Source organism: Xenopus tropicalis, chromosome 9 (assembly GCF_000004195.4).
Source record: "Xenopus tropicalis strain Nigerian chromosome 9, UCB_Xtro_10.0, whole genome shotgun sequence".
Taxonomy (NCBI): Eukaryota; Metazoa; Chordata; class Amphibia; order Anura; family Pipidae; genus Xenopus; species Xenopus tropicalis.
The window spans coordinates 9,694,591-9,716,107 of NC_030685.2; the positions used below are offsets into that span (position 1 = coordinate 9,694,591).

The 21,517-nt window shown below is 42.4% G+C and overlaps 1 protein-coding gene across 1 annotated transcript in view; it reads right to left on the bottom strand.

The window, feature by feature from the left end:
• Window positions 1-340: 340 nt before the first annotated feature.
• Window positions 341-21,517, bottom strand: part of LOC116407756 — a 36,925-nt gene continuing 15,748 nt past the window's right edge. Inside the window, exons 9-14 of the mRNA XM_031893735.1 lie at window positions 15,006-15,258; window positions 12,902-13,141; window positions 8,541-8,602; window positions 5,609-5,873; window positions 2,570-2,779; window positions 341-392 (exon numbers count right to left, since the gene is read on the bottom strand). Coding sequence (XP_031749595.1) covers window positions 385-392; window positions 2,570-2,779; window positions 5,609-5,873; window positions 8,541-8,602; window positions 12,902-13,141; window positions 15,006-15,258 — 1,038 coding nt within the window. The 3' untranslated portion in view covers window positions 341-384. The remainder of the gene's footprint in view (window positions 393-2,569; window positions 2,780-5,608; window positions 5,874-8,540; window positions 8,603-12,901; window positions 13,142-15,005; window positions 15,259-21,517) is intronic.

A 21,517-nucleotide genomic window follows, 5' to 3' on the forward strand; every position in this document is an offset into this window, starting at 1 on the left:
TTTATAAATATGAACACACACGGGGCTAATTATATTGTGATGCGCTACCAGAATGTTTGTCGGTACAATTACAGCCGAACCGTGAACTCAGTAGAAATGTAGGAATAAAAATGGATGATCGGATCAGGACTTTCCAATCCAGAAGAAAATAATAAAGTTAAACAAGAAAGGTAAAACAGGAACCTTACAAAAAAACAAAGTTTGCCCCGGTGCGGTATCCCATAGCAACCAATAAGATATTTGCTTTTTAACAGGTGACCAGTGATGAGCGAATCTGCCCTGAAACTGCAATAAAATTTGCGAAATGCAAAAATTCATATTAAATCAAAAGCAAACTTACATTTTTATTGGTCCTGCCCTTGGGTGGCTAAGGATTGGCTAGGATCACATGGCTGAAACAAGATAAAGAGGCATAAACAAGTTTGCTTTATACAATTCCTGATCCAGTGATTACCTGGCCTATAGAAAACACTAGTTATAGTTATATGGCACACACCGGCTCATAGTAGGTTTGTATGGAAATAACAAACAGAATATGAGTCTATGAAGGTCCTCATTCATCCAGGTCATGATACACAGTATCTAGTAGAATTAAGTCTTATACATTATGTATCAATCAGTCTATGAAGGTCCTCATTCATCCAGGTCATGATACAAAGTATCTAGTAGAATTAAGTCTTATACATTATGTATCAATCAGTCTATGAAGGTCCCCATTCATCCAGGTCATGATACACAGTATCTAGTAGAATTAAGTCTTATACATTATGTATCAATCAGTCTATGAAGGTCCCCATTCATCCAGGTCATGATACAAAGTATCTAGTAGAATTAAGTCTTATACATTATGTATCAATCAGTCTATGAAGATTCTCATTCATCCAGGTCATGATACACAGTATCTAGTAGAATTAAGTCTAAAACAACTGGACTTTTCTGAGTTCTCTGCGACACCGCTCGTCATAAATATACAATGCCGTTTTGACATCCTTACCCAGAACAGTTCACACTTCCAGTCATGTACATTAAAGGATTAACCCCTGCACCAATGAGCATCATGGTACCATTGTGACTGGATCTTACCTTCTTACACCTGTAGGTTTCAGCCAACGCTTAACTGAATAAGTTCAATGGAACCATTGTGATTGGATGTCTGTGACTGTACTACCCTCAAGGGTTTAAATGCTGGGGAATTCCCTACCAGTCATTTGAACTGAAGAAGCCGCTCAAAGGGGTGAAACGTTTTCAAGGAAATAAAACTCAGAAAAGTCCAGTTGTTTTTAGACTTAATTCTACTAGATACTGTAAACAGAATAGTCATGCAGATTGAGCAAGAATGTCATTGTTACATCTCCTCCAGCTTCAGCAAACAGTCTAATAGGAATATTCTTGAGAAAGATTATTGCACAGCAACGTGGGGACATAATACAGATCCTTTAAACCTCATTCCCTAATAAACACGGATAGCAAGATGTTGGCTAGGTCACACTGCCCACAGATGGGCTTGCAAAAAGTATAACTGGCTGGAGGTTTGCCCAAAGTTGTTGCATATGGGCAAAATGCTCCAATGACATAGAAACCAGAAACCAGAGTCCCATAAATACTGCCCTTAATGCAGTGCATCATGTCCAGGACAATCCATCAAATATAATTTCAAAAGAAAACATTTTAAACAAAAATGTTTTCTTGCCATCTCTTCCATTATCTCTCACTTCTCTCTCTCCCCCAATACCTTTCTTTTTTCTTCACTCCCTCCCTCTTTAGTACTGTTTCTCATTTATGTACCCCTTTATCTTCTTATCTGCCCCCCATTCTGCTCTGGTTCATCCCTCCTCCCAAACTCTCTGTTTGTTTTCCAATGTTTATTTCCCCCTTTTCCATTTTCATTCCGCTCTGCCCAGAAGTGGTTGGCCTGGAGTTTGGCCTTGTAGATGTCTCTATATAGGGAGAACATACTGGTGTAATTCTCAAATCTTGGAGCTACTCTGGGGGTCAGTAATTGTAGCCAGTACTAGGTACTTCCCTTCACACTAACACTGTATTGGGTGCTCACTATCATTCCTCAGTCCACTGGAGCTCCTCAATATGAATGTAGCTTTCCTGAAACTGCACAAACTTTACTTCCCAGAATGCACTCCGTTAGTCCAATAGCAAAATTACATTTTCCATTGGGGATTGGCAGAGGTGCCAGTATCCCTTTATAATAAAACTAAAATCATGAATATACAGGCACAAATCAATATATCCTCTCTTGCTTGGAATTAACAGATGTAATAGATGTATTCTCTAGTATTTGGAATTTTTATACTGGTCAGTAATATCAAAATCAATAATAAAGGGAACTTTAGTTCTTCTATCTATCATTTCGTTATAAGGGCACCCCTGCCTTTGGGATAGGGTGATGCCCATGAAACTACTGTGTTGTATGACTGACCTACTTCTTACTTATTTACCAATAAATGAATTGACTATTTTATTAAAAAAAACAACTAATTCTATACATTATCATATGAGTGAGTGGCTGATATACTGTGTTAGGGAGAGTCCAACCCAGTGTGTATGTCCGTACCTTGGCTTAGAATGCTATACAGGCTCCTCCTCTTTAGTTCCACATCTGTAGGTCGGGACCCAGATTGGAGGGACTCCTTATCCCGGGCACTGAACAGGAACAGATCACAGGCCCAACGGCCAATGCTCCCCTGGCTCTGTTGGATACTGCTCTTTGCTGAATCACTGCTGTCCTCCAGGTCATCAATAACCACAATTACCTTTTTTCTTCCTGAGCACAAAATAGAAAAAGTTACTGAAATATTCTAACTTTCATACTTACAAATGCAGCCAATAGAGAGAATGCACTAACATAACCGCAAAAGGTACTTGGATTATGCCATTCATGTAATATAATTAAAGGGGATGTAAACCCTGCTGCACAGCGCTGTTTAACCAAACGTTACTCAGCTGTTGCTGGACTACAAATCCCAGAATAATGTAACATATAATGAAGGGTGAGGCATGCTGGGAGCTGTAGTCCAGCAACATCAGGGTTGTATTTGTAGCTTTTTAAATTAACATGTGATATAATGTAGAGAGTGAGATTCTGAGACAGTTTGCAATTGGTCTTCATATTTTGTTATGTGTGTGCCTATAAATTATTATGCTTTTTGGTCTTTGTTTTTTATTATTTATGGCTTTTAAATGATTTACATTTCATGTAGCTGCTCTCCAGTTTGGAATGTTAGAAGTTATCTGGTTGCTAGGGTCCGAATTACCCCAGCAACCAAGCAGTGTAGTGAGAGAGATAGGAGAGGGCCTGAACAGAAAGATAAGTAAAATTAAAATATATAACAATAAAATTGTAGCCTCACAGAGCAATAGTTTGGCTTCTGGGGTATTTAAATGATTAAAAAAATTACAAATAATAAGGAATAAACACCAATTGCGAATTGTCTCAATCAATTTGAGGTTTTGAAATTCTAGTGAAGACTAATGTAAAAGTCTATGAAGATTTTCATTCATCCAGGTCATGGTATATCTAGTATAAATAAATTTGAAGCAACTGGACTTGTTTAGTAATCATTGAAGACGTTTCACTACTCATCCGAGCAGCTTCTTCAGTCAGAGTAGTGAAACGTCTTCAATGATTACTAAACAAGTCCAGTTGCTTCAAATTTATTTATACTAGATACTAATGTAAAAGCTGAGCACTAATATATTGCTCGATGAAAAAAAATATTTAAGGAAATTACTAATAGTAAAACGTATATAGAAGTTTGCAAGCCTCTGAAAACGGTAGGAGCCACTATAAAATAAAATAACTTAGTGTTTGCTGTAACCCCTGAAGTGCATAGGTAGGCACAGTGATGTGCAGTTCCTGATGGTGGTTTTAAAAATTTTTAAATGTAATTTTGTACTTTTTTGATGTTTTTGGTTTGGGTACACATGAATTATCGACTCTGGATGGATATTGATGCATTTGTTGAGCACTGTATAAGGGTTATGAAGGTTGTACACCATGGACATTAATGTGTTAATAGCGCTGTGATTTGTGTTTAAAAGCTTATTATATTGCACACGAAGGTAACTAAAGAGTTAAGTATGCTTTGAATTAGTGCTGGGCGGTATACCGATAAAAACCGAACACCGTTTTTTTAAAAAAAAATGATATAAATTTTTAACATACCGCCGTACCGGTGTGCGCGCCTCCTGGCAATTTTTCTAAGTATTTCCGGGTTGCGCGCGTGCGTACGTGACTTCTGCGCGCATGTGACGTCAGCGCGCACGCGACGTTGCTAGGACGCATCGCTGGAGCTGGAGGAACCACAAGTTGGGTAAGTTCTGCTGAAGTTCTGGTTGGGGGGTTGTGGTTGGGGGGGGTTGGTGGGGGTTGTGGTTGGGGGGGTTGGGGTTGTGGTTGGGGTTGGGGGGGGTGGGGGGGCCCTGGCCACCAATATTTATTATTTATTATTTATTTATATACCGTCAAATACCGTGATACCGATATAATTTTGAAAAATACAGTGATATAAATTTTTGGTCATACCGCCCAGCTCTACTTTGAATTGATTGGCTACCAAAGGGAGGGGGTGGGTATGACTGTTTAAATCTCACTTTGTTATGTACACTTGATAAAGGGCACGAAAGGGGCCCGAAATATGTCGTGTATGGCATAAAAATAAAAGCACTTTTTTTGCAGAAATTTTGCATTTTGTCTCGTGCTCCCCCCTATATATATTTTTTGATTGTATATTGGCTTCTGTGGTCAGTGACCCCCATTTAAAAGTTCATACTGAAGGTTAATTTAAAGGTGTACTACCTCTTTAACACTCTTGGGGAAGATCAATAAGCCTTATAGGCTATGGGATTTTGTAATTCCTAAAATTTAAGGCCAGAACTGAAATATCCACCTTGGTGCCCACACCCTGGAATTACCAGCAGTGAGTAGTTACAAGAGTCTTGTCTTGGGAAAGCTACATGTACTGTACTATTTGCTAAATACTAAGGGGCAGATTTATCAAAATGTGAGTTTAGAGCTTAATACATAAAAACTCACCCACCTTCTATTCATTCCTATAGGGTTTTTGGAAGTGTATTTATCAATAGGTGAAAGGTAGAACTCAACAATTGATAAATACGCTTCTACAAATCCCGTAGGGATGACTAGAACATTGGCTGAGTTGTTATGTATTAAGCTCTAAACTCACATTTTGATAAATCTGCCCCTTAAAGCGTAATATTCTGAGATATTCTGAATTTGCAATTGGTCTTCATTTTTTATTATTTGTAGTTATTTCACTTTTTGTTCAGCAGCTCTTTGGTTTGGAGTTTCAGCCACTATCTAGTTGCTGGGGTCCAGATTACCTTGGCAACCAGAGAGTGGTTTGAATGAGAGGTTGGTATATGAATAGGAAAGGCCCTCAATAGAGAAATAAGTTATAAAAAGTAACAATAAAACTGGAGCCTCACGGAGCAATAGGTTTTGGCTGTCGGGGTCAGTGACCCCCATTTGAGAGGTGGAAAGAGTTAGAAGAAGAAGGCAAATAGTTCAAAAACTACAACCCCAATGGTGGGGCTCTAACAAAGGGAACTATTTACAGTACAATCTTTTTACCCAGAGATTGAGACAAATGTTCCAGTTCCTGATCATAGAGTGAATCTGTCACATCGGTGATGTTTACTGTCCCTCTTCTCTTCGAGTGATACAGGATGGCAAATGTACAGCCGGAGACATCACTTCTGAACTGGGAGAAGGTGTTTGAGACGTATACAGGCCGTGTCTCTGTCACTTTCTTACGGAAGTCTTCTGTCTTTAGCAGAGTCACTAACCAGTTATAGGTTTCCTGGGATTCTCGGGAGCAAATTCCAACTGTCAGACGCTTTTAATGGGAAAAGGAACAGACGATTGTTAAAGTTACACTATAAACATTACAAAACACAATGATATTATCCCACTTCCCTCCGAAACATGACTCAAAATATTTTTTGCTTCCATATGGATCATCTAGACCTAGAGATTATGTGGGGGAGGAGTCAAATCTTCATAGAAATGTGTCATTTGAACTCTAAATACCATTTTACTGTGAACATTCCTCAGACTGAAGCTGTATTATATTGGATATAAGTTCCCTGTATAACTCAGCCTGCAGCCCCTCAGTGACTTCTAATATCCTTATCATTTATAGTAGGGGGTACATTATCCCTTATAATACATGAGTGATACTCAGAGTTCCCTGTATAACTCAGCCTGCAGCCTTGTGCCTTTATATGGGCACAGAACCCCTCAGTGACTGCTAATATCCTTATCATTTACAGTAGGGGGTACATTATCCCTTATAATACATGAGTGATACTCAGAGTTCCCTGTATAACTCAGCCTGCAGCCTTGTGCCTTTGTATGGGCACAGAACCCCTCAGTGACTGCTAATATCCTTATCATTTACAGTAGGGGGTACATTATCCCTTATAATACATGAGTGATACTCAGAGTTCCCTGTATAACTCAGCCTGCAGCCTTGTGCCTTTATATGGGCACAGAACCCCCCAGTGACTGCTAATATCCTTATCATTTACAGTAGGGGGTACATTATCCCTTATAATACATGAGTGATACTCAGAGTTCCCTGTATAACTCAGCCTGCAGCCTTGTGCCTTTATATGGGGGGCACAGAACCCCTCAGTGACTGCTAATATCCTTATCATTTACAGTAGGGGGTACATTATCCCTTATAATACATGAGTGATACTCAGAGTTCCCTGTATAACTCAGCCTGCAGCCTTGTGCCTTTGTATGGGCACAGAACCCCCCAGTGACTGCTAATATCCTTATCATTTACAGTAGGGGGTACATTATCCCTTATAATACATGAGTGATACCCAGAGTTCCCTGTATAACTCAGCCTGCAGCCTTGTGCCTTTATATGGGCACAGAACCCCTCAGTGACTGCTAATATCCTTACCATTTACAGTAGGGGGTACAGTATCCCTTATAATACATGAGTGATACTCAGAGTTCCCTGTATAACTCAGCCTGCAGCCTTGTGCCTTTATATGGGCACAGAACCCCTCAGTGACTGCTAATATCCTTATCATTTACAGTAGGGGGTACATTATCCCTTATAATACATGAGTGATACTCAGAGTTCCCTGTATAACTCAGCCTGCAGCCTTGTGCCTTTATATGGGCACAGAACCCCTCAGTGACTGCTAATATCCTTATCATTTACAGTAGGGGTACATTATCCCTTATAATACATGAGTGATACTCAGAGTTCCCTGTATAACTCAGCCTGCAGCCTTATGCCTTTATATGGGCACAGAACCCCTCAGTGACTGCTAATATCCTTATCATTTACAGTAGGGGGTACATTATCCCTTATAATACATGAGTGATACTCAGAGTTCCCTGTATAACTCAGCCTGCAGCCTTGTGCCTTTATATGGGCACAGAACCCCTCAGTGACTGCTAATATCCTTATCATTTACAGTAGGGGGTACATTATCCCTTATAATACATGAGTGATACTCAGAGTTCCCTGTATAACTCAGCCTGCAGCCTTGTGCCTTTATATGGGCACAGAACCCCTCAGTGACTGCTAATATCCTTATCATTTACAGTAGGGGGTACATTATCCCTTATAATACATGAGTGATACTCAGAGTTCCCTGTATAACTCAGCCTGCAGCCTTGTGCCTTTATATGGGCACAGAACCCCTCAGTGACTGCTAATATCCTTATCATTTACAGTAGGGGGTACATTATCCCTTATAATACATGAGTGATACTCAGAGTTCCCTGTATAACTCAGCCTGCAGCCTTGTGCCTTTGTATGGGCACAGAACCCCCCAGTGACTTCTAATATCCTTATCATTTACAGTAGGGGGTACATTATCCCTTATAATACATGAGTGATACCCAGAGTTCCCTGTATAACTCAGCCTGCAGCCTTGTGCCTTTATATGGGCACAGAACCCCTCAGTGACTGCTAATATCCTTATCATTTACAGTAGGGGGTACATTATCCCTTATAATACATGAGTGATACTCAGAGTTCCCTGTATAACTCAGCCTGCAGCCTTGTGCCTTTATATGGGCACAGAACCCCTCAGTGACTGCTAATATCCTTATCATTTACAGTAGGGGGTACATTATCCCTTATGATATATGAGTGATACTCAGAGTTCCCTGTATAACTCAGCCTGCAGCCTTGTGCCTTTATATGGGCACAGAACCCCTCAGTGACTGCTAATATCCTTATCATTTACAGTAGGGGGTACATTATCCCTTATAATACATGAGTGATACTCAGAGTTCCCTGTATAACTCAGCCTGCAGCCTTGTGCCTTTATATGGGCACAGAACCCCTCAGTGACTGCTAATATCCTTATCATTCACGGGGGGGTACATTATCCCTTATAATACATGAGTGATGCTTACATTTTCCTCACCTGTCAATATTTTTTCTTATAGAAATTTTCTATAAACCAGGGGAACAGAAACAGTTTTATGTGGCCTTGTTTTAAAATAAAACAAACAAGTTACTTACTTTATTTTTATTTAGGATATTTCTTATCCATGTTGTGATGCCAGAAAATCCATGCATGGAAGCTTAAAAAAAAAACAAAAAAAAACTCACTCCGTTGCTGCACTGCTCTGAAACCTTTAACATCAGGGAAATCTTTTTGCATTCCTCCTTCCTGCAAGCTCCGGTTCTGTTGTAATCAGCTGTGCTCTGATTGGAGCTTTCTTCTTGTGGCTTCTCCAATCAAAGCACAGCTCTCGTGACAGACAGTAAAACTGACCAATCAAGGCACAGATATAGGCAGTGCAGAAATGAAGACTTATAAGAAGCATCTGCAGGCTGTCATTTTAAGAACCTTACAAACTCTAAATTTTTGCTGCAGATTTCACCCCACAGGTACACTATACTGTACATGTTCTGAAGGCTGAACCACTAGCTGAAATGAAATAGATTTTTGTCACCTGGCATCTATAATATCACTTCATCGTTCGTTTCCCCCGCTGACATTCAGGGCTGAATCGTGAGATATAGAGGTAGAAACAATAGGAATTCTACTTCCACCTGCCGATTCAGTCCTAAACATACTGTAGATTTTGCTCGGGCGCATTCAATGGCGCCCAATCAAAATCTTTAAACCCGGGCAATCGGCGAGACGACCGATATCTGCAGCCTTTGTGATATTGGTCGTCTCGCTGATCCGCCATACACGCACCGAATACGCAACGAAATGAAGTTTCGTACAATATCATCGGTGCCTGTATGGCCGGCTTAAGTCTCACATTAGCTCTAGTTCAGTCTATGTATGGCCCAGCTTTAGCCTCCCCAAACAACAAAAGTTACTCTCCGCCTGTGCCTGCAATAATCAAATAAAAAAGGGTAAAACAATTTTGTTTGCACAGATAGAAATAAAGTCTAAAGAGGAATATTGCCAGAAATACTGTAATTTGTATACTGAAAATAAATATACTGAACTTACTATACCAGCCCAGAGGCTCGGAAGGTAAATAACACATATAAAAATGATTAAATTGTTGAGTATATATATATATTTCACTGTAGCATTTATTTGGGAAACTATGCCCCCAAACAATGTAGGTCTCTATATAAATATATTGCATAAACAGCTCATATGTAAAACCCTGCTTCATCTAAATAAACCATTTTCATATAAATATACTTTTTTAGCAGTATGTGCCATTGGGTAATCCTAAATAGGAAACTGCCATTTTAAGTACTAAGGGCCGCCAATTAGTTTTGATCTGACTAAAGCAAGTAAGAAAATAAAAGAGAAGATCTCTCTGTGGGGTCGGGATCTCCACCTACTGAAAAGCACTGAAAAAATGTTTACCCCAGTGGAAGTGCAGGTTAATAGAACCCACACTCTGGTTGGGGGAAACAATACCATTTTGTGCAAAAAAATGCTCCTAATGGGCACTATGTCCCCAGCAACAGGAGGGGCTCCCAGTGTGGGCGGCCATGTTGTGTCACTAACATGCAAATGGTACTTAGTGCCCCAGTTTGCTCATTATGTGCCTGTGTGTGAGACCCAGCCCCCCAGGGCCAATTAATATGCAGAATAATCCTCCAATGAGAATCCCAGCTGATCAACTGATAGGTCCCCTTTTTACTACACATTGAAACCAATGAGAATTCTACTGACCAATGAAAATGCTGATTCCCAGTACTTTGACAGCTATCTTGCCGTTATCTCACATACAGAGATTACTGTGCTATTTTGGCTTATGACACAGGAATCAGACATGGGGATAAAGGGACAGACTTGTTCAGTGCTGGGAAACTGTGCTTAATGCTCCCAACTCCAATTGCAGGAACAGAGAACAGGGAGCCAGATTTATACAGATCAGCTGGGATTCTCATTGGAGGATTCTTTTGCATTTCAATGCTGCCAATGCGGGCCCTAGAGAGCTGGGAAAGTTTTATTGTGCAATATTGCTTTAAGAATACAGCCCTGATGTTGCTGGACTACAGCTCCCAGCATGCCTCACCCTTCATTATATGTTACATTATTCTGGGATTTGTAGTCCAGCAACAGCTGAGTAACGTTTGGTTGAGCCGCGCTGTGCAGCAGGGTTTAGTGTCCCTTTAAAGTAGAAATGGTATAAATTTCTATATGGTAAATGTACAATTTAGTTTTAAAAGGTATAATTTTTGCGTAAATATTTTACAATCAGCTTAGCTGCCATGGAGAAACATAATATGCTTTGGAAATTAAATACAATGATCATATTGGCTCTCCTATATCATTGAGATAAAATAAAGTACTATTTTTTTTATTTTGTATTACACTTTTTCTTAACTTTTTTATATCACAGCTTAAGTTATGTAGTTTAGATAAAATTTCAGAAATCTGTATCTGTCAGTAAATAATCATCTTTACAGTTTTCTCTATTTCTCCTGATTCTGTTTTGACTCTCTCGATTTATTTTCTATACACAGTAATGTCTGTATCGGCATTGGCTTACTGTAGGCCAGTAATACCATTTCAGAGCTAATAAGTTACGTATTATTTTCCTAAAACTATGTCTAGCCAACTGAGCACACGGTAGAGTCCTGCATTGGGTTGGGAACTACAAAAATATGGACTGTTAGTACAGGTATGGGATCCCTTATCCGGAAACCCATTATCCAGAAAGTTCCGAATTACAGAAAGGCCATCTCCCATAGACTCTATTATAAGAAAATAATTCTAATTTTTAAAAATGATTCCCTTTTCTCTGTAATAATAAAACAGTACCTGTACTTGATCCCAACTAAGATATAATTACCCCTTATTGGGGGCAGAACAGCCCTATTGGGTTTATTTAATGGTTAAATGATTCCCTTTTCTCTGTAATAATAAAACAGTACCTGTACTTGATCCCAACTAAGATATAATTACCCCTTATTGGGGCAGAACAGCCCTATTGGGTTTATTTCATGGTTAAATGATTCCCTTTTCTCTGTAATAATAAAACAGTACCTGTACTTGATCCCAACTAAGATATAATTACCCCTTATTGGGGGCAGAACAGCCCTATTGGGTTTATTTAATGGTTAAATGATCCCCTTTTCTCTGTAATAATAAAACAGTACCTGTACTTGATCCCAACTAAGATATAATTACCCCTTATTGGGGCAGAACAGCCCTATTGGGTTTATTTAATGGTTAAATGATTCCCTTTTCTCTGTAATAATAAAACAGTACCTGTACTTGATCCCAACTAAGATATAATTACCCCTTATTGGGGGCAGAACAGCCCTATTGGGTTTATTTCATGGTTAAATGATTCCCTTTTCTCTGTAATAATAAAAAAGTACCTGTACTTGATCCCTACTAAGATATAATTACCCCTTATTGGGGCAGAACAGCCCTATTGGGTTTATTTCATGGTTAAATGATTCCCTTTTCTCTGTAATAATAAAACAGTACCTGTACTTGATCCCAACTAAGATATAATTACCCCTTATTGGGGCAGAACAGCCCTATTGGGTTTATTTAATGGTTAAATGATTCCCTTTTCTCTGTAATAATAAAACAGTACCTGTACTTGATCCCAACTAAGATATAATTACCCCTTATTGGGGGCAGAACAGCCCTATTGGGTTTATTTAATGGTTAAATGATTCCCTTTTCTCTGTAATAATAAAACAGTACCTGTACTTGATCCCAACTAAGATATAATTACCCCTTATTGGGGGCAGAACAGCCCTATTGGGTTTATTTAATGGTTAAATGATTCCCTTTTCTCTGTAATAATAAAACAGTACCTGTACTTGATCCCAACTAAGATATAATTAACCCTTATTGGGGCAGAACAGCCCTATTGGGTTTATTTAATGGTTAAATGATTCCCTTTTCTCTGTAATAATAAAACAGTACCTGTACTTGATCCCAACTAAGATATAATTACCCCTTATTGGGGCAGAACAGCCCTATTGGGTTTATTTAATGGTTAAATGATTCCCTTTTCTCTGTAATAATAAAACAGTGGCCACGGTGAATTTAAGTGTTACATATAGGCATTTCCAAGGAGTCAGAATTTAATCCAGGTAGGATACATTCTATTTCAACGGGTATATAAAGTTATCCTTGCTGCAAAGTGTGTGCTAATTATTTTTCCTAGTGGAAATCCACTAGGGGGAGGCACTGCTCTAAAATCCCAGTTCCCAGTACCTTTCACTATTGCAAAGGGAACAAAATCTGTTTTAAAGCAAGTATACAGCCCAAATAAGTGAGTGTGCCAAAAAAGGGTTACAGTCCTATAGACTCATAGAGAAGCACTTCTATCAGGAGACATAAGAGTTGCCTTTGTGCAGCAGAGCTCCCTGTTATCTGCAGAACATGCTCTGTGGTTCAGTGTAGTTTGGTGCCGGTGCTACTGTACCTTGCCGATATCCAGGCTCTGGGAACTTTGTCTTTTTCTCCTCTTTGTTGCCATCACTCCTTAATTTGCGTTTTTTTGCTGTCTTTATTTTTTGTATGATGCTCCCCAGCTTCTCCCTCAGCCGGCCTTGGTCTCCCTTATCTGCTTGTGTGAGGAGCACCAGGTCACAGGCGTATTCCCCAATATTGTGCTCTGTGGGGCCCTCTATACCATCAGCAACCACAACCACATTCTCCTTCCCTGGGAACAGAGAAAACAAAAGATAGAACAAAACATGGTGATTTAGCAACTGGAGTAAAGAATAAAGTGGGCAAACTGCAGAGATTAAGGCACCGTGCTATGTGTTCCACCCTCAGCCCTATAGTGTTTCATCATTCCATCTTTGCAGGTGATACAACTTTGTTTGACACTGATACAGCATCTGCATCCCACATTAAATTTGTGCAAATCATATGGTTGTGGGGATTGTAATAGGGGGTTTCTCTAAAAATTCCCATTTACACAACATTCAAATCATGAAGCACTAACGTGTCTGAAGCCTTACTCACCAATGCAAACCAAATGTTGGAACAAAGGATTCAGACATAATTTACCAGTTAAAGGGGGTGTAAACCCAACCATGTCCCACTGCGCCCCCTAGATTTGTTATAGAAGTTGCTGAAACACATAATTATAGATGCAAGAAAATTCACCAATGAGAATTCTACTGACAAAAAACTTTATTATAAGTTCCAGAGAAGTGACCAATGAGAATGCTGATTCCCAGCACTGTGTCAGGCCCCTTGCTGGTACCTTACATATAGAGATAATGATATCATTTTCCCGTCATTATATGGCACAGGAATCAGACATGGGGATAAAGGGACAGACTTGTTCACTGCTGGGAAACTGTGCTTAATGCTCCCAACTCCAATTGCAGGAACAGAGAACAGGGAGCCGGATTTATACAGATCAGCTGGGATTCTCATTGGAGGATTCTTTTGCATTTCAATGCTGCCAATGCGGGCCCTAGAGAGCTGGGAAAGTTTTATTGGGCAATATTGCTTTAAGAATACAGCCCTGATGTTGCTGGACTACAGCTCCCAGCATGCCTCACCCTTCATTATATGTTACATTATTCTGGGATTTGTAGTCCAGCAACAGCTGAGTAACGTTTGGTCAAACGTTAAGGTCAAACTAAGGAGTCTAGCACTAAATTACCTTTGTTACCCTAAAATAAGAGTGTGTAAAAGAACCTGCTGTCATGGCCCGACGGGCCTTACCAGAAACTGAAGTGAGGAAGAAGGAGAAGTTTAGGCAGAGAGAAATAATCCAGAATGCGGTGTCCAAGGGTTAAAAGGGTCAAGATTCAGGCAGAAGCAGGCCTGGATTTGTGGCGTGACCACAAAGGCCCAGGCCTAGGGCGGCACAAACACAGGGGTGGCATGCCGGCCCGCCGCAGGCAAATTTTGCAATTTTGCTCCCATACGGAGCAATGGGGACATCTCCCCACTGCTCCATATGGGAGTTTTAAGTTTGGCACTTGCGCATGCGCGTTCGTGCGCACTGGGGGGGTGGCTTGTTCGTGCATGCGCGTTTGCATGGTGGGGGCGATAGGGGGGCAGCGAATTGGGGGCGGCCTTGGGGCGCCCCCAGTAGAAATCTGGCGCTGGGCACAAGTCAGGGCAGGCAGCTATCTACAAAGTCAGAATCAGAGCAGAATAGTTTAGAACTGGAGAATCAATCAAATTAGCAACTTAGGAGTACCCAGGAACATACAAAGTAAGAACTATACTTGGGCATTGAACGCCCTTGGCGTCCTTTTGTTTTAAATTTTGCACCAATTCACAATGTGATGACATCATGCACAGGTGCGTCGACGCATAGAATAATTAATTAATAGAACAAATCAACTGACAAAACCGTTAGCAGCAGGCACTAAATAAATGCACAAGTTGTGTATAAAGCAGGGGGTTTCACCTTAATAAGTGCCCAGTTGTACCACAGGGAGAGTTAGCATGAAATCTGGATACAGTGAGCATAATAAGCTCCTCATACCTATACAGGATGGTACAGCCGTACTGCCCTTTGTAACCATTTCTCTAGCGTCCGAAATGTTCCTTACCCAGTACTCCAGACATGAGTTTCAGGTCATCATAGAGATCATAAGTGATGTTTTCCCTCCCTCTATTCATGTGATACAGGATCCCGAATGTGCACTGAAACTCCAAGAACTCTTTGTGCTCAATGTTAGAGATGTTACAGGGTCGAACTTCATGAACCGGAGCCATGAATTCTGATTTAAGGAGATTTAGCAGCCACTGGTAATCACTCTCTGCCGATCTGGAGAAGATTCCGATTCTCTGGGGTTCTGTAAGCTGGGCACAAATACAAACTCCCACATTAAGCAACAATTCAAAATAATGTTATATAAAAGGGAAATAACATGAAAACAAAAAATAAATATGAGCTTCATCCAATTCAAATAAAAAACATTGAAAATTAATAATAAAAAGTCTGTACTATTTCTAAAATAATCACATTACTCTTCCCTGTTCCCTCTCAGCTTTCAGCTCTAATAATTTATGTAACCACATGCAGCACAGACTAATGATGTGTAACAAAAATACAGCTCTTATACTCAGCCTGAAGGCAGATGGGATGAGGAGTAACTTAACTTTTTCAGGTATGGAACCACATTGATTACATTTAGCAAACACAATCAACGTGCTCAAACACATGTACATATAATTCACTGGGCCCTCCACTTACTGCAGAAGTAGGAAGAAGTTACCTTTTGTCTTTCAAACTGTACCTACAGTGATAGCAGTGGGGGGATAATAGCCTCTGGGAAGGGACTGGGGCTGTGGGATAGCAGGTATAGTAGGGAGAGATGGTGCCTATAGTAGCAGTGGGGGGATAATAGCCTCTGGGAAGGGACTGGGGCTGTGGGATAGCAGGTATAGTAGGGAGAGATGGTGCCTATAGTAGCAGTGGGGGGATAATAGCCTCTGGGAAGGGACTGGGGCTGTGGGATAGCAGGTATAGTAGGGAGAGATGGTGCCTATAGTAGCAGTGGGATAATAGCCTCTGGGAAGGGACTGGGGCTGTGGGATAGCAGGTATAGTAGGGAGAGATGGTGCCTATAGTAGCAGTGGGGGGATAATAGCCTCTGGGAAGGGACTGGGACTGTGGGATAGCAGGTATAGTAGGGAGAGATGGTGCCTATAGTAGCAGTGGGATAATAGCCTCTGGGAAGGGACTGGGGCTGTGGGATAGCAGGTATAGTAGGGAGAGATGGTGCCTATAGTAGCAGTGGGATAATAGCCTCTGGGAAGGGACTGGGGCTGTGGGATAGCAGGTATAGTAGGGAGAGATGGTGCCTATAGTAGCAGTGGGATAATAGCCTCTGGGAAGGGACTGGGGCTGTGGGATAGCAGGTATAGTAGGGAGAGATGGTGCCTATAGTAGCAGTGGGGGGATAATAGCCTCTGGGAAGGGACTGGGGCTGTGGGATAGCAGGTATAGTAGGGAGAGATGGTGCCTATAGTAGCAGTGGGATAATAGCCTCTGGGAAGGGACTGGGGCTGTGGGATAGCAGGTATAGTAGGGAGAGATGGTGCCTATAGTAGCAGTGGGGGGATAATAGCCTCTGGGAAGGGACTGGGGCTGTGGGATAGCAGGTATAGTAGGGAGAGATGGTGCCTATAGTAGCAGTGGGGGGGATAATAGCCTCTGGGAAGGGACTGGGGCTGTGGGATAGCAGGTATAGTAGGGAGAGATGGTGCCTATAGTAGCAGTGGGGGGATAATAGCCTCTGGGAAGGGACTGGGGCTGTGGGATAGCAGGTATAGTAGGGAGAGATGGTGCCTATAGTAGCAGTGGGGGATAATAGCCTCTGGGAAGGGACTGGGGCTGTGGGATAGCAGGTATAGTAGGGAGAGATGGTGCCTATAGTAGCAGTGGGGGGATAATAGCCTCTGGGAAGGGACTGGGGCTGTGGGATAGCAGGTATAGTAGGGAGAGAGGGTGCCTATAGTAGCACTGGGGGGATAATAGCCTCTGGGAAGGGACTGGGACTGTGGGATAGCAGGTATAGTAGGGAGAGATGGTGCCTATAGTAGCAGTGGGATAATAGCCTCTGGGAAGGGACTGGGGCTGTGGGATAGCAGGTATAGTAGGGAGAGATGGTGCCTATAGTAGCAGTGGGGGGATAATAGCCTCTGGGAAGGGACTGGGGCTGTGGGATAGCAGGTATAGTAGGGAGAGATGGTGCCTATAGTAGCAGTGGGGGGATAATAGCCTCTGGGAAGGGACTGGGGCTGTGGGATAGCAGGTATAGTAGGGAGAGATGGTGCCTATAGTAGCAGTGGGGGGATAATAGCCTCTGGGATAGGTCAGTGTGGGTCTGTATGTGAGTGGATAGGTAAGTATGGGTCTGTATGTGAGTGGATAGATAGGTAAGTATGGGTCTGTATGTGAGTGGATAGGTCAGTATGGGTCTGTATGTGAGTGGATAGATAGGTCAGTGTGGGTCTGTATATGAGTGGATAGGTAAGTACGGGTCTGTATGTGAGTGGATAGATAGGTAAGTATGGGTCTGTATGTGAGTGGATAGGTCAGTGTGGGTCTGTATGTGAGTGGATAGATAGGTCAGTGTGGGTCTGTATGTGAGTGGATAGGTCAGTGTGGGTCTGTATATGAGTGGATAGGTAAGTATGGGTCTGTATGTGAGTGGATAGATAGGTAAGTATGGGTCTGTATGTGAGTGGATAGGTCAGTGTGGGTCTGTATGTGAGTGGATAGATAGGTCAGTATGGGTCTGTATGTGAGTGGATAGATAGGTCAGTGTGGGTCTGTATGTGAGTGGATAGATAGGTAAGTATGGGTCTGTATGTGAGTGGATAGATAGGTCAGTGTGGGTCTGTATGTGAGTGGATAGATAGGTCAGTATGGGTCTGTATGTGAGTGGATAGGTCAGTGTGGGTCTGTATGTGAGTGGATAGATAGGTCAGTATGGGTCTGTATGTGAGTGGATAGGTCAGTGTGGGTCTGTATGTGAGTGGATAGGTCAGTGTGGGTCTGTATATGAGTGGATAGGTAAGTATGGGTCTGTATGTGAGTGGATAGATAGGTCAGTGTGGGTCTGTATGTGAGTGGATGGATAGGTCAGTGTGGGTCTGTATGTGAGTGGATAGGTCAGTGTGGGTCTGTATGTGAGTGGATAGGTCAGTGTGGGTCTGTATGTGAGTGGATAGATAGGTCAGTGTGGGTCTGTATGTGAGTGGATGGATAGGTCAGTGTGGGTCTGTATGTGAGTGGATGGATAGGTCAGTGTGGGTCTGTATGTGAGTGGATAGGTCAGTGTGGGTCTGTATGTGAGTGTATAGATAGGTCAGTATGGGTCTGTATGTGAGTGGATAGATAGGTCAGTATGGGTCTGTATGTGAGTGGATAGGTCAGTGTGGGTCTGTATGTGAGTGGATAGGTCAGTGTGGGTCTGTATGTGAGTGGATAGGTCAGTGTGGGTCTGTATGTGAGTGGATGGATAGGTCAGTGTGGGTCTGTATGTGAGTGGATAGGTCAGTGTGGGTCTGTATGTGAGTGGATAGGTCAGTATGGGTCTGTATGTGAGTGGATAGATAGGTCAGTGTGGGTCTGTATGTGAGTGGATAGATAGGTCAGTGTGGGTCTGTATGTGAGTGGATAAATAGGTCAGTGTGGGTCTGTATGTGAGTGGATAGATAGGTCAGTATGGGTCTGTATGTGAGTGGATAGATAGGTCAGTGTGGGTCTGTATGTGAGTGTATAGATAGGTCAGTGTGGGTCTGTATGTGAGTGTATAGATAGGTCAGTGTGGGTCTGTATGTGAGTGGATAGGTCAGTGTGGGTCTGTATGTGAGTGGATAGATAGGTCAGTATGGGTCTGTATGTGAGTGTATAGATAGGTCAGTGTGGGTCTGTATGTGAGTGGATAGATAGGTCAGTGTGGGTCTGTATGTGAGTGGATAGATAGGTCAGTATGGGTCTGTATGTGAGCTGATAGATAGGTCAGTATGGGTCTGTATGTGAGTGGATAGGTCAGTATGGGTCTGTATGTGAGTGGATAGGTCAGTGTGGGTCTTTATGTGAGTGTATAGATAGGTCAGTGTGGGTCTTTATGTGAGTGTATAGATAGGTCAGTGTGGGTCTGTATGTGAGTGGATAGATAGGTCAGTATGGGTCTGTATGTGAGTGGATAGATAGGTCAGTATGGGTCTGTATGTGAGTGGATAGGTCAGTATGGGTCTGTATGTGAGTGGATAGATAGGTCAGTGTGGGTCTGTATGTGAGTGGATAGGTCAGTGTGGGTCTGTATGTGAGTGGATAGATAGGTCAGTATGGGTCTGTATGTGAGTGGATAGGTCAGTATGGGTCTGTATGTGAGTGGATAGGTCAGTGTGGGTCTGTATGTGAGTGGATAGGTCAGTGTGGGTCTGTATGTGAGTGGATAGGTCAGTGTGGGTCTGTATGTGAGTGGATAGATAGGTCAGTATGGGTCTGTATGTGAGTGGATAGATAGGTCAGTATGGGTCTGTATGTGAGTGGATAGGTCAGTATGGGTCTGTATGTGAGTGGATAGATAGGTCAGTGTGGGTCTGTATGTGAGTGGATAGATAGGTCAGTGTGGGTCTGTATGTGAGTGGATAGGTCAGTATGGGTCTGTATGTGAGTGGATAGGTCAGTGTGGGTCTGTATGTGAGTGGATAGATAGGTCAGTATGGGTCTGTATGTGAGTGGATAGATAGGTCAGTGTGGGTCTGTATGTGAGTGGATAGGTCAGTGTGGGTCTGTATGTGAGTGGATAGGTCAGTGTGGGTCTGTATGTGAGTGGATAGGTCAGTGTGGATCTGTATGTGAGTGGATAGATAGGTCAGTGTGGATCTGTATGTGAGTGGATGTGAGTGGATAGGTCAGTGTGGGTCTGTATGTGAGTGGATGTGTGGATCTGTATGTGAGTGGATGTGAGTGGATAGGTCAGTGTGGGTCTGTATGTGAGTGGATAGGTCAGTATGGGTCTGTATGTGAGTGGATAGGTCAGTGTGGGTCTGTATGTGAGTGGATGTGTGGATCTGTATGTGAGTGGATGTGAGTGGATAGGTCAGTGTGGGTCTGTATGTGAGTGGATAGGTCAGTATGGGTCTGTATGTGAGTGGATAGGTCAGTGTGGGTCTGTATGTGAGTGGATAGGTCAGTGTGGGTCTGTATGTGAGTGGATAGGTCAGTGTGGGTCTGTATGTGAGTGGATAGATAGGTTAGTATGGGTCTGTATGTGAGTGGATAGGTCAGTATGGGTCTGTATGTGAGTGGATAGGTCAGTGTGGGTCTGTATGTGAGTGGATAGGTCAGTGTGGGTCTGTATGTGAGTGGATAGGTCAGTGTGGGTCTGTATGTGAGTGTATAGATAGGTCAGTATGGGTCTGTATGTGAGTGGATAGGTCAGTATGGGTCTGTATGTGAGTGGATAGGTCAGTGTGGGTCTGTATGTGAGTGGATAGGTCAGTGTGGGTCTGTATGTGAGTGGATAGGTCAGTGTGGGTCTGTATGTGAGTGTATAGATAGGTCAGTATGGGTCTGTATGTGAGTGGATAGGTCAGTATGGGTCTGTATGTGAGTGGATAGATGGGTCAGTGTGGGTCTGTATGTGAGTGGATAGATAGGTCAGTGTGGGTCTGTATGTGAGTGGATAGGTCAGTATGGGTCTGTATGTGAGTGGATAGATAGGTCAGTATGGGTCTGTATGTGAGTGGATAGGTCAGTATGGGTCTGTATGTGAGTGGATAGATAGGTCAGTGTGGGTCTGTATGTGAGTGGATAGATAGGTCAGTATGGGTCTGTATGTGAGTGGATAGGTCAGTGTGGGTCTGTATGTGAGTGGATAGATAGGTCAGTGTGGGTCTGTATGTGAGTGGATAGATAGGTCAGTGTGGGTCTGTATGTGAGTGGATAGATAGGTCAGTATGGGTCTGTATGTGAGTGGATAGGTCAGTGTGGGTCTGTATGTGAGTGGATAGATAGGTCAGTGTGGGTCTGTATGTGAGTGGATAGGTCAGTGTGGGTCTGTATGTGAGTGGATAGATAGGTCAGTATGGGTCTGTATGTGAGTGGATAGGTCAGTGTGGGTCTGTATGTGAGTGGATAGATAGGTCAGTGTGGGTCTGTATGTGAGTGGATAGGTCAGTATGGGTCTGTATGTGAGTGTATAGATAGGTCAGTGTGGGTCTGTATGTGAGTTGATAGGTCAGTGTGGGTCTGTATGTGAGTGGATAGATAGGTCAGTGTGGGTCTGTATGTGAGTGGATAGATAGGTCAGTGTGGGTCTGTATGTGAGTGGATAGATAGGTCAGTATGGGTCTGTATGTGAGTGGATAGGTCAGTGTGGGTCTGTATGTGAGTGGATAGATAGGTCAGTGTGGGTCTGTATGTGAGTGGATAGATAGGTCAGTGTGGGTCTGTATGTGAGTGGATAGATAGGTCAGTGTGGGTCTGTATGTGAGTGTATAGATAGGTCAGTGTGGGTCTGTATGTGAGTGGATAGATAGGTCAGTATGGGTCTGTATGTGAGTGGATAGGTCAGTGTGGGTCTGTATGTGAGTG